The sequence below is a fragment of the Amblyraja radiata genome, chromosome 1, assembly GCF_010909765.2.
Source record: "Amblyraja radiata isolate CabotCenter1 chromosome 1, sAmbRad1.1.pri, whole genome shotgun sequence".
Taxonomy (NCBI): domain Eukaryota; kingdom Metazoa; phylum Chordata; class Chondrichthyes; order Rajiformes; family Rajidae; genus Amblyraja; species Amblyraja radiata.
Window position 1 is genome coordinate 134,380,682 of NC_045956.1, and position 14,571 is coordinate 134,395,252.

General features: G+C 40.8%; 1 protein-coding gene across 1 annotated transcript in view; it reads right to left on the reverse strand.

Annotated features, from left to right (window-relative positions):
* Positions 1-1,760, reverse strand: part of LOC116979600 (urea transporter 2-like) — a 117,299-nt gene extending 115,539 nt beyond the window's left edge. The window contains exon 1 of the mRNA XM_033031192.1: positions 1,640-1,760. Coding sequence (XP_032887083.1) covers positions 1,640-1,760 — 121 coding nt within the window. The remainder of the gene's footprint in view (positions 1-1,639) is intronic.
* Positions 1,761-14,571: the final 12,811 nt, after the last annotated feature.

The following is a 14,571-nucleotide window of genomic DNA, read 5'->3' on the forward strand; positions in this document are numbered from 1 at the left end:
CAGCCCCCTCACTCCCCGGGTTATTCACACGCGCCGCCCTCCCCCCTGGTTATTCACACCCCCGCCCCCTCCCCCGAGTTATTCACACCCCAGCCCCCTCCCCCTCCCCCGGGTTATTCACATCCCCCCCCCCCCCCCCTCCCCTCAAAAAGGCAGCCAACACCCCCCTCCGGGTTATTCACACCCCCCGCCACCTCTCCTCCCCCCTGGATATTCACACACCCCGCCCCTCCCCCACAGGTTATTCACACCCACCGCCCCTTCCCCCCGCTGCCTCAAAAAGGCAGCCAACATTATCAAAGACCCACACCATCCTGGCCACACATTCATTTCACCACTGCCATCGGGAAGAAGGTACAGGAGCCTGAAAACTGTAACATCCAGGTTCAGGAACAGCTTCTTCCCTACAGCCAAGCAAGCAAGAATTTCATTTGACAATAAAACACTCTTGACTTGACCTCCCCCCCCACCCCAAAAACAACCCTCCCCCACCCCACCCCCCCTCGATGGGTTATTTTTGCTTCTATATTTTCTATTCTTATGTTACGTTGTCAATTGCAGAACCTAAGTATTGTGGGTGGGAAGGAACTGCAGATGCTGATATAAACCAAAGATAGACAGAAAAAGCTGGAGTAACTCAACGGGATAGGCAGCATCTCCAGAGAGAAGGAATGGGTAACGTTTCGGGTGAAGAAGGGTCTTGACCTGAAACGTCACCCATTCCTTCTTTCCAGAGATGCTGCCTGGCCCGCTGAGTTACTCCAGCATCTAAGTATTGTGGGTGTGGAATACACGTTTAGGTGGTTTCAACCAGTGCTAGCCACTTACAAAATTTTACCCTGAATATAGTAAAAAGTAATAAACAGCAGTTAGGTTTAACTGAATTCTGCAATAATGTGTTGAGATGAAACATTAGCTGTGTTTAGATGCTGCCCAGTGTAGCATCCATATAATTCTGAATCATGGAGCCATTATCAATGCTGTAACATAAAAAAAATTTAAATGCAAGGAGTGCTAGTATTTGTATTATTGTGCTCTTAAGTAAACGTGGACACCTCATTGTGCTAATGATGCTGCATAAATATATATTGATATTGTTGAAGTGGAAAAATAAGAAGTATTTTAACAAAAAAATTACGGAGGATAAGATAAATGGATAGAAGAAAACACCAAGAAAAATTGTACTCTCTATAGAATTATTTCACAGATAAAGATGAAAAATAATCCTATTTTTGACTAAATCAAAATCATTCCATCTCTTGATAAAGGATTCTGTAAAGTATTCCTGTACCCAAGCAAAGTTCAGAACTTATTAGACTTTTATTTTACTTTATTTATATGTGTTCATGTCTTTGGCCTGACGTTATCTCAGTAGGTCAAAACTTATCACAATCTGCACAATATTCCCTTACTATGTTTCTCTATAATATTGCACCTAACTAGATAATCTCAACTGTATTGTCTATGTTTATTGACAAAGTTTTATCTTATCTCTATAATACATAAATGTAGATATATTCATTTGATTTACATTTATCTCAGGTAATTCACCTGCCTTCTTCACACCCCTGTTATTTTAAAATATTTTCTTGCATTGTTGGGATGCCACATTGAGAATAAATCTTCAATATTCACTTACCTTTGATCCAGTTGCCAAATTCTCTCATATCACCGGACAGATAGCGTACTTTCGAAAGGATGTTTTTCATGTTATTTTGTTGCACGAATGATAACTCCTCAATTGCTTTCTTTGACTCCATGAGTGATTTCTGTTTCTCAAACTATTACAAGAAAGTCAGTGTACCATGATTTCATTGTGATGATAACTTTACATATCTGTTATCTTGTACATAACAAATGCATTGAAATTAATCTCATTAAAATGAGGCTGGGGAATTGTGGTAAAAAACAATTCAGATATAAGATCATACATACTTGTAAAGTTTCAATTTAAATATTCAAGCTGTTTTTGTCTTCGCTGATAAACTCCAGGGAAAGATCGAATGCTTTATGCAGTATAAATAGTGTGTAAACTTTGAAAGCACATTGCTATCAAGATTGCCAATTTGTTTAATGAGCTTGTAATTGCACTGCCTGGGGTGTTCTGCGTATGTGATTAAATATTTTACTTCCTTATCAATCAATAAATTACTTATGAAAAGTTTACAGAAATTCATAATTTGGCACAATGGAAAGTTACGGTGGCTTTAGTCCAGGAGTGAATTCAATGATTTCAAGTCTTTGATATATTCAACTAACATTCCTGAGCAGGTTCAAGTCACCATCTGTTCTGAGTGGCTCACCTCTTATTTTGAGACTGTGACCCTACTCTGAGTAAGCATCGATTCTGCACCTATCCCAAGAATGTTGTACATTTCTCTTAAGATTTTCATTGATGGGTTGGCGATGGACAGAGGTAACAGCTTCAAATTCCTGGGACTTAACATCTCGAATGACCTGTCCTGTGCCTGGCACATAGGTGTAATCACAAAGGAGATGCCAGCACTTCAAATTTCTTTGAAGTTTAAAAGGATTTGACATGTAATTGTAGGATGTATCATGACTAGTTGAATCATGGCTTGATATGGCAATTGCAACACACAGGGGCATGAGAGGCTGCAGAGAATGGTGGACTCAGCCCCGTCCGTCACAGGCACAGCCCTCCCTACCATTTTAAGTGTCTACATGAACCACTGCCACAAGAATGCAACATCAATCAACATTGGAAAATTTGTTCAGTTAACCCATCAGTTTAGATCAGATGTTGGTTCAGCAATTCCATTCATATCAATGGAAAAACCCACAGAAGGAGAAAAGTATATTTTTGGGTAAACATTTTAGGGTCCGAGCACTGCTTGGAACTGCACCAGTCAAGTAGGACCACGATTATTTGTGGCAGTTTGTGTTGGGGAAACAATTTAAGGTGACTAAAATTAGAGCACATGGTATTGGGGGTAGGGTGTTGACATGGATAGAAAATTGGTTGGCAGACTGGAAGCAAAGAGTAGGAGCAAGTGGAGTGGCGAATGGAGTGCCGCAAGGCTCGGTGTTGGGGCCGCAACTGTTTACCATATATATTAATGATTTGGAAGAGGGCATTAGGAGCAACACAAGCAAGTTTGCGGATGACACAAAGCTGGGTGGCAGTGTGAGCTATGAAGAGGATGTTAGGAGGTTGCACGGTGACCTGGACAGGTTGAGTGAGTGGGCAGATGCGTGGCAGATGCAATATAATATAGATAAAGGTGAGGTTATCCACTTTGGCGGCAAAAACAAGGGGGCAGATTATTATTTCAATGGGGTTAGGTTAGGTAAGGGGGAGGTGCAGCGAGACCTGGGCGTCCTTGTACACCGGTCACTGAAAGTTGGTTTACAGGTACAGCAGGCAGTGAAGAAAGCTAATGGAATGTTGGCCTTCATAACAAGAGGATTTCAGTATAGGAGTAAAGAGGTTCTTCTGCAGTTGTATAGGGCTCTGGTGAGACCACATCTGGAGTATTGTGTACAGTTTTGGTCTCCTAATTTGAGGAAGGACATCCTTGTGATTGAAGCAGTGCAGCGTAGGTTCACGAGATTAATCCCTGGGATGGCGGGACTGTCATATGAGGAAAGATTGAAAAGACTAGGCTTGTATTCACTGGAGTTTAGAAGGATGAGGGGGTATCTTATAGACACATATATAATTATAAAAGGACTGGACAAGCTAGATGCAGGAAAAATGTTCCCAATGTTGGGCGAGTCCAGAACCAGGGGCCCTAGTCTTAGAATAAAGAGGAGGTCATTTAAGACTGAGGTGAGAAAAAACTTTTTCACCCAGAGTTGTGAATTTATGGAATTCCCTGCCACAGAGGGCAGGGGAGGCCAAGTCACTGGATGGATTTAAGAGAGTTAGATAGAGCTCTAGGGGCTAGTGGAGTCAAGGGATATGGGGAGAAGGCAGGCACGGGTTATTGATAGGCATGATCACAATGAACGGCGTTGCTGGCTCGTCCTGCACCTATTTTCTATGTTTCTATGTTTCTATGAGTTGGAACGAATTAGCTCATTATAACTCCATAACTCTGGTGTGGCAGAATGGTTTAGCACCTCGCACTACTTTGTCTCATCTCGAGAGATTGATGCTGACTTTCTGTGCTGTCAGTGTGGAGATTGCATGTTGGTTCTTGCTGTATCTGTGTATGTTTCTGCCAAATACTCTGATTTCCTCCCACATCCCAGACAAGCAGAGAGGTTAATTGTTTATGCTACATAACATTCAGTGTAGGCAAGTGACAAAAGGATCAAAGCAGAGTTGAGAGATGAGAAAGCAAGGGAGAGAGAGAAGAGAGAGAGAGAGGTAAAGAGAAATGTAGGGCTCCAGGGATGTTAGGAGAGTGGGAACAAGACTGGGAGCTGGAATGGTTTCAGTGGGGTCAAATGACTTCTCTATGTGTGTTTATAAGTGTTACAATTCCTTTTTTAAGAGATTACTGTACTGAAATTGTCAATCTGTCTTTCCTCAGATATTTCTCTGCATGCAACCGGATGCATTCAGGTTAAAAACAGGAGATGGCAGGTTAGTGTTGATCTTCTGATACGGTATCAGTTAAAACTCCTCCCATGACGTCAGATTTCACATGCACCACATGTGATGGTACTCAGCTCCATTCAAATCTATCAATTCATCCAGCCATTGTGCCTGATTGTGCAAAGCTCTGAAGTGGAAACACAGAGATGTGGTATCATTACAGAGCAGAATGATGACATTCAATCCCTACAGTCAATGGCAGCTCTGAGTATTGCAATCGTCTCTGTCCCATTTTCTTGCTCCAAGACCTGCAGAATTTTCTCATAATTGCATATTCAATTCCATTTGAAGTCATTGATTGATTCTATTTCCACCACCCGTAAAGGCAATTAATTACAGATCATAACTATTTTCTGTATAAAACAAATTCCCCCTGTATCTGCTGCATAAAACCCACATCCTCTATTTATCCAATCTAGAACAGTCATAATCTTGCTTGCTTTTTATCAAATGTAATCTCAGTCTTCTTTGTTCCAGGGAAATCAACCTTAGCTTCTCCAGTCCAGGCTTATAATTGAAAGCCCTCATCCCTGAAACTATTTTAACATATTGCACATTATTTTCTGTCCTTGTAAAATAATGTTTTCAAAATCTGATGCAATGCATCTTTAATTTTATGAATTGTAGTTACTTTTGGGAAGGCTCCACTTTAATATTTCCAATGATATTATAATAGTAATGGGTGAGATTCAGAGGTCACACTGGAAAAGTGCATGTTGACAGGCTCTATGTTATGGAAACTGATTCACTTGGTATTAGTCAGAGAGCACTTACATCTGGTCACATGGCATCTTAGCTTCTGATAACATGGTTACAGCTCCGCAAAGCATACTTTACATAACCACCATCGGCAACCAATTTATGATTAATGACAAGATCAAAGTAAAATACATGCAAATTTAAACTATTTATTCCAAAGCCTCAGACCTGTGAGGTCAGCATATTTCTGTTGCCAAACCACGATGTGGTAATCTAACAGTGACATGTGAACCACATTGCTGCAACTTCTATTGATGAACACAGTTTATTGTGAGTATATTTTCAATACGAATTTTCATTGAGGTGATGAAGGTGTTATATCACCGAATGCCATACAATAACTAAGCACATCAACCAGCCCCAGAATCAATGGTATTCACTTATACAGTATGTTAGTTTATGTTTATATCAAGTTGTGTCCCCTGGGTAGTCATACGTGCAATATTATGAGCGGCACTATTTTTATATGGAAAACACACTGGAGAGAAAAACATTTTTTTCTTCACCCTTCTAATAAAGGAATGGTCAAGAATGTAATATAATTATTTTTCAAATGTGATGGAAACTATGGTGCCTGGGAACTATAGGCCAGTGCATCTAACATCTGTGGTCAGAATGTTACTAGAGAGTATTCTGAAGGATAAGATATATATTCATTACAATAGATAAGGGCTGATTAGAGATAGTCAGCACAGTTCTGTACATGGGAGATGGTGCCTCACTAATCCGATTGATGTTTTTCAAGATATAACCATAAATGTCGATGCGGGCAGAGCTGTAGGCATTGTCTACATGGATTTCAGCAAAACATTTGACAAGGTTCCATATGGTAGGCTGCTCTAGAAGGTTAGATTGCAGGGAGAGCTAGCCGGCTGGATAGAAAATTGGCTTCATGAAAGGAAGCAGAGGGTGATGATTTCAGGCTGGAGGCCTGTAACTAGTGGTGTGACTCAACATAGAAACATAGAAAATAGGTGCAGGAGTAGGCCATTCTGCCCTTCGAGCGAGTACCAGATCAGTACCAGACCCATTGTTTGTCATCAATGATTTGGATGAGAACATACAGGACATGATTAGGAAGTCTGCAGATGATACTAAAGTGGGTAGTATTGTAGAGAGCGATGGTTAACAAAGTTTGCAGCAGGTTCTTGATCAGTTGGGCAAGTGGGCAAAGGAATAGTTAATGGAGTTTAATGGAGAAAAAGGTGAGATGTTGCATTTTGGTATCTAAGCAGGACTGGACCTTCACAGTAAATGGCAGGGCTCTGGGGAGTGTCGTAGAGCAGAGGGATCTAAGAGTGAAAATGGCGATACAGGTGGATAAGGAGGTAAAGAAGGCTTTCGATACATTGGCCTTCATCAGCCAGGGTGATAGGGGAAAGATTTTAATAGGAATCAACCTTTTCACACAGAGGATGGCGGATATATGGAATGAGCTGCCGGAGGATGTGGATGAAGCAGAATCTATAACAAAATTTAAAAGACATTGTACATTAATTTGAAAGCTTTAGAGGGATATGGGCCAAACGTGGGCAGGTGGGTCGAGCATAGAAGGGGCCCCTTGGTTGGCAAACTGGGCCGAAGGGTCTTTTTCCATGCTGTATGACTCAATGACTCTATGGTTCTATAGTATATATGACAATAAACTAATCTCAATCTAAATGGTAGATTCAAGCAAGTTTGAAAATTTCTATGTACTGCTGATGATTCACTCTATGGTCTGGTTCACTGAAGCAATCATATAATTTCTACACATAGCTGACTAGATGACAAGAACTGATAGCAATTATGGAGCAACAAACATATGCCATGCACCACTATATAGACAATAGGTGCAGGAATAGGCCATTCGTCCCTTCGAGCCAGCACTGCCATTCAATGTGATCATGGCTGATCATCCCCAATCAATACCCCGTTCCTGCCTTCTCCCCATATCCCCTGGCTCCTCTATCTTTAACAGCCCTATCTAGCTCTCTCTTGAAAGTATCCAGAGAACCGGCCTCCACCGCCCTCTGAGGCAGAGAATTTCACAGACTCACAACTCCCTGTGAGAAAAAGTGTTTCCTCATCTCCGTTCTAAATGGCTTACCCTTTATTCTTAAACTGTGGGCCCAACATCGGGAACATGTTTCCTGCTTCCAGCGTGTCCAAACCCTTAATAATCTTATATGTTTCAATAAGATGCCCTCTCATCCTTCTAAATTCCAGAGTATACAAGCCCAGCCGCTCCATTCTCTCAGCATATGATAGTCCCGCCAACCCGGGAATTAACCTTGTGAAACTACGCAGCACTCCCTCAATAGCAAGAATGTCCTTCCTCAAATTTGGAGACCAAAACTCCACACAATTCTCGAGGTGTGATCTCATTAGTGCCCTGTACAACTGCAGAAGGACCTCTTTGCTCCTATACTCAACTCCTCTTGTTATGAAGGCCAACATGCCATTCGCTTTCTTCACCGCCTGCTTGTACCTGCATGCAAGGTTGATTAATCTCTTACAATACAATACAATACAATACCATTTATTGTCATTTGAGCCTCAGTGAGGCTCAAACGAAATTCTGTTTCCACAGCCATACAAACAAAGACAATTTCCTAGACGTACACACAATTTAATTCACACAAACATCCATCACAGTGGACCCACTGTGATGGAAGGCAAAGTCTTTTCTCTCTTGCTGATGATTCTATGCAGCTACAAATGCATAGAAGGTGTGGTGGTTATTCCAATGTGATTATATTTATTCAACAGTATAACAAGATCATGAGATGAAGTGATCAGGTAAATGCTCAGTCTTTTGTCCAGGATAGAGTAATTGAGAACAAGGGGCATAGGTTTAAGGTGAGGAGGGAAAGATTAAAATGGAACCTGTGGTGTAACTTAAAATAAAAAGGGTATATGCAACGAGCTGCTGGAGGAGGTAGTTGAAGTTGGTACTATCATAATATTTCAGAGACATTTGGACAGGTACATGGATAAGGACAGGGACATCAGTCTGAAGAAGGGTCTTGACCCGAGATGCCTGACATCAGTCTGAAGAAGTGTCTCGAACTGAAACATCACCCATTCCTTCTCTCCAGAGATGCTGCCTGTCCCACTGAGTTACTCCAGTAATTTGTGTCTACCTTTGACTTAAACCAGCATCTGCAGTTCTTTCCTATGCAGGTAAATGGATAAGATAGGTTTGGAGGGTTATGGGCCAAGCGTGTGCAGGTGAGTCTAGTGTAAATGAGGTATGGTGGTCAGCATGTGCAAGTTGGGCCGAAGGGCCTATTTCTACGTTGTATGACTCAAAACCATTATTGAGAGCAGTCAAGAGAGATTCAGCCAACTGCATGCTTGATGTATTCCCTGCAGATGCAGTTGATAACTTATGCTGGTCAGCGATGATATCCAGGCCAGAGAACCCTCCGGTATATATTTTACAACTGTGTGCCGTGTCTGGAAGCAAATGAGCAGCTGCTGTGTCTGTTTCGTATCTAATTCATGTCACTAAATATTTGTTTGCATTTTCCCCTCTGAATTGCTCAAACCAGCCAGTGCATGAATCTAAGTAGGTGCCCGTATGAAATAAAATAAAGCGAAGCACACACTACTGGAAGAACACAATTGACTCTTCCTGCAGATCAGGTTTATTTGCAAGAGAAAAGAAAAATAAATCAAGATATTTGCTTATTTTGACATTTTTCAGTAGAATGGAAATGCCTTTGCATAATCTTACTATGAACCCCATCCAATTCCTCACATCTGCTGAAACACAATTGCACAGATAAAGCCGCCAATTTGAGTCATGCCAAATAGCAGTGAAATCTTGCAGTCTAGCATGTGCATCGTTCATTCCTACTCAATGGTCTCCATGATTATTCCTTTTGAAAGTGCTCAGGGTTTTGGCTTGCGAAGGCACACTATCAGTCTGCACTTGGTGTCTGCTCTTCTATGCTGCTATTTTTTACCGTAAGGAAAATAAAGATTTGTATTCAATTCTGAGGTTAGCTCAGAACTGACTGAGTGCTCTCTGATTGTCAGCCAAACATATCAGCAATGACAGTAAACATTTCTTATTTTAGATCATCCTTTTGCACCTGCTGAATTAATCTTGCCTTTGTGTCGCTGGATTTTGAATCAATTTAAGAATTTTATTTTACAAAAACCTTCCTTTCGGCGGTGGCTTGTATCGTTGTACTATAACATCTATTGGGAGATTCTTGGGAATTTAGAAGGATGGGAGGGGATCTTATAGAAATATATAACATTCTTAAGGGATTGGACAGGCTAGATGCGGGAAAAAAAGTTCTGTTGTTGGGGGAATGCAGAAACAGCGGTCACAGTTTAAGAATAAGGGCCATTTAGAACTGAGATGAGGAAAAACGTTTTCACCCAAAGAGTTGTGAATCTGTGGAATTCTCTGCCACAGAAGGCAGTGGAGGGCAATTCCCTGGATGTATTCAAGAGAGAGTTGGATATAGCTCTTAAGGCTAACGGAATCAAGGGATATGAGGAGAAAGCAGGTACGGGGTACTGATTCTGGATGATCAGCCATGATCATATCGAAGGGCCAAATGGCCAAATCCAGCACCTACTTTCTATGTTTCTATATTTCTTTTATTACTATTGCCTTAATTTTCCCAAATATGTCTCTAGTTTTACAGGTAGCTGGCCATTCCATGGCTCCTATTCTCATATAGTCTTTTAATATGTTATCTTGAACATTGGAAACCATTGTTCATGCTTTCGCACGATGGCCTGTGGATGTACATCACAGAATCATGCCCTCAGGAAGCGGAACCATGCCTCAAATTCAAGTCAAAGGTCAAGAGTATTTAGTTATCATATATACTGAAAACAGAACTATGAAATTCTTACTTGCAACAGCATAACAGGCCAATTAAATAAGTACACATAGATAACATAATAAACAAAAAAACCCCCAATAACTTAAAACCCCCCAATATTTTTTGAAAAATATCAGTCCTTATTGCGACCAAGGCTGTTCATAGATCATAGTTTGAAATGTTTATAGTGTTAAAGACCCTGATGGTTGTTGGGATGAAGCTGTTTTTGAACCTGGAAGTCATGGTTTTCAGATTCTTATACCTTCTTCCTATACTTAGTGCAGGTGAGTTATTACTTTCTGCAGATAGAAAGAAGAATGCTGTGGATGTCCTCGTGAAGGGGTGAATGAAAGCTAGCTCAGAGCTTGACAACTGGGTATGTTGCTATGCCATGTTCAATGTCTAAAGTAGTTTATTTATTTTTTGTTTAGTTTATTATATCACCTGCACCGAGGTACAGTGAAAAGCTGCTTGTTGTGTACTATCCAGTCAACAAAAAGTTTATTTCGGAGACTATCAGGGAAGCAATTAGACAGGTACATGGATAGGCCAGGTTTAGTGGGATATGGGCCAAAAGCTGCTAAGTGAGACAAGTGTAGATGGGGCATGTTGGTTGGTATGAGCAAGTTGGGCCGAAGGGCCTGTTTCCTCACTGTATGACAATGACTATGAAAGGGTTAGATGGACATGGGACAAATGCAGGCAAATGGGAACATAGAACAGTATAACAAAAGAAACAAACACTCCAGCCCACGGTATCTGTGCTGACGACCATTTCTTGTCTACTTGCATATAATCCATATCCTTCCATTCCTGCATATCCATACGCTTATCCAAAAGTCTTGGATAAATGTCACTATCGTATCTGCCTCAACCACCAACCTGGGCAGTGCGTTCCAAGCACTCACCACCCTCTGTGAATAAAAACTTGCCCTGCACATCCCCCTTTGCCCCTCTCAACTTAAAGCTATGCCCTCTCGTATTTGATTTTTCCATCCTGGGACATAGGGACAAAGCCTCTGACAGTCCACCTAATCTATGCCTCTTATAATTTATATACTTCTATCTGTTCTCCCGATAACCTCTGGCATTCCTGAGAAAACAGTCCAAATCTGTCCAATCTCTCCCTGGATCAGGCAACATTGTGGTAAAACTCCTCTGCTGACTTCACAGAGCCTCCTCATCCTGTAATGGGGTGACCAGATCTGCAAACAATATTCCAAATGCGACCTAACCAATCTGTTTCCATACTAATTAATCTGTTTCCATACTATATCATTCTAAGGCACTATAAGTTTACTGCAGAAAATGATCAGCAGCTGCTTTTTATCTGCAAATTATGAACTAAATTGGTTTGCCCCATGTAAATTAGCATGGGCATATCAATATATTAATCATATGTTCGTGATAGGAGCAAAATTAGGCCATTTGGCCTATCAACTCTACTCTGCCAATCAATCATGGCTGATCTATCTCTCCCTCCTCCCACCATTCGCCTTACGTGACTTTTTCGGTGACTGCCAGCACCCATCATAGGTCATTGCAGCTCGCCGAAAATGTTCAACATGTTGAAAATCTAGCGGCGTCCGGAAAGACGCTACGACTGTTTGGGCGACTGAGGAAACTACTCATGACCATACAGGCGACAACCTGGCAACATGTTGCGGGGTGAAGCCTGTATGGTCATGAGTAGTCGCCCAAAGAGTCGTACCTTGTTCTAGTCGCCGCTGGATTTTCAACATGTTGAAAATTTTCGGCGACCTGCAACGACCTATGACGTGCCGGCAGTAGCCGGAAAAGTCACGTAAGTGGGACAGACCCATAAGGTCCCGAAACTCCTCCAGGGATGCGCTTGATCCCAGCTATGCCTGTCTTGTTTTTGACCAATGCCTCAATTTCCCTCGTCAGCCAAGCTTCCCTCATCAGCCAATGTATTCACAACCTGGTGCTTGGGCAACCATTGTCTGCTTAATCAGCACTTATGGATTTCTCTCAATAATCAGGTCCTTTTCCTCAACAGAAAAGTATTTTACTCCCTCAATGTTCAGGTGGTTGTGTATAATGAGGGGACATTTTCCATAGGGCATGCTATTTTTCTGGCAAGCATATTCATTTTCAGGAAGTGAGAACTATCAGAAATCTCCAGAATGTTGCAGGAAAGGTGCTGGTGAATGGGATTACTGTAGATTTTTTACTTGATGGTTGGCATGGGGCATGAGGAGTGTGCCGGTGGGCGAGGGATAGGAGTATTGCCTCCAGCACCTTCAAGTCGGCTGCAGAAGGTGCTCACGGGACACAAAAGGGGGTCGGGTGAGGAGAGGGATGTCTGGTCGTGGGCTCACAGCAGCCTGGGGCTTACCTGGGTTTACCTGGATTGAAGGTGCTCCAGTACTTCTAGCAAGCATGTGGACCGTACTCTGGACTTGGAACTTTTTCCTTGTAAACGGCGCCAAAACATGGCAAATGGGCCTTTGGTGGTGGTGTAAAAGAATTTAATTGTGCTGTACATATGTGACAATGCAGAACCATTGAACCATTGAACAGTTGAACCGTTGACTCAAAAGGAATGGAAATTCCTGGCAGTTATTTCCGTTGGCAAAGAACAAGAAAAGGTTTGAGTAATGGGTTTAGTTTAGAGATACAGCCTGCTGGATCCACTCTGAACAACAATCACCCGCATACTAGTTCTATCCTACACACCAGGGACAATTTTTACGGAAGCCAATTTAACCTACTAACCTGCATGTCTTTGGAATGTGGGAGAAAACTGCACCACCCGGAGAAAATCCATGCGGTAAAAGGAAGAACGTACAAATTATGTCCATACAAGCAGCATCCGTATTCAGGATCGAACCCGGGTCTCTGGTACTGTAAGGCAGCAACTCTGCTGCTGCACCACCACTGTGCATGAATGCATGAGTATGGAAACCCAATAATTTATCTACATCACTCAAATAATTTGGGCCTTTAATATCTTGAAAAGACTTGAATATTTTGACTTGTGCTGGTCAACATTTGATATCAGAACTCGGAGATAATCATTATCACATTCAAAGGCCAATTCAGATTAGCTCTATTTCCACAGTGCAGCTAGAATGTAAAAAAATGAGAGTTGAGGTGAATTTCATGAATATATATGAGGAAACTGGATAAATATATGAGAAGCAAGAGAACAGAAGGAACATTCAAAATTAAATCAAAAAGGAAGGAAAGTTAAGGAAAGACATTAGCATGGATATTCAGGCTGAATGGTCTTCTTAGAAGCTCTAAATATTATATAATTCTAAGCAAATGCTTCATCACAAAAGTAACATGTTTACTTCTATAAACAAACTGCTTTGCAATCTCTAAATACCATTGAATCTGAACTGAAATTACACTCAAAATGTCAAGTGTTTCCAAGGTTGCAATGACGTCTGAAGATTGCAGAAGGCGCATTCATGACTTACACTGAAGTCTGAGTCAAAAACGATTGTTTAGATTCCCAGGAGAACACAGATATCAGCAGAATTAGGAATATGACAAATCTTTTTAACTTGATGAAATAAGTACCTCTGCAACCATCTCTAATCCAGCTATTTCTGTGCATTTTACATTATTTTTTTAATTACTCTCTCTGGTCTCATTTATCTGTATCAAACACATTCATTACACATGCTGAAATAATGTTATAATCTTTTAATAATAGAACACCTTGCATAAAATATATTTGTAATATCCAATTATCTGAGACATGTATGTCCTTTCTAATTTACAACATTAGTTAGTGATTTCTGAGGCTAGATAGCTATATGGTTTTAATGAGCCTTTTGTGTTGCCGCAGAGCAGATCTTAGTAATGTCCCCAAGAGGAAACAAGTAGAGTCATGTTTGGATTTTATCGTACATCTTTACAGCTGAAATTAAAGAAAAAATATTGGCGATGAGAAAAAAACCTTTGCTCTGATCAGTATGAAAAATAATAACATTCCCTTTGCAAAACTTTGATTTGCTATTTAAGCTATTAACCAAATAATTCTGAGTATACACAGTTTAAAGAACATTCTTATGTGATGCATTTTAATAGATTAGTTATGTGTATAGAGTTGTGAAAATAATTTGTTTCATTTTATATTATTAAAACATTTTGTTTTACTTTTTCCAGGATATATTAGGATTTGCCACACCATGGAATAATTTAGCTGGCATTGTGGTTTAGGTGAAATTATTGAGTGCAGAAAGTCAGTGCTGGAACATCAATTATCACAGCACCATGCAATTGAAAATATACTTAATATATAGTGGGAGGCAATCAGAGCCAATACTTGTTTTGGAATCATATGGTGCAACACAATTGTAAAAAATAACTGTTTCAGGACCGGACGAGGGTTGGTCAAGATTATAAACAATGATCTCCTTACTTTTTTGTTTTATT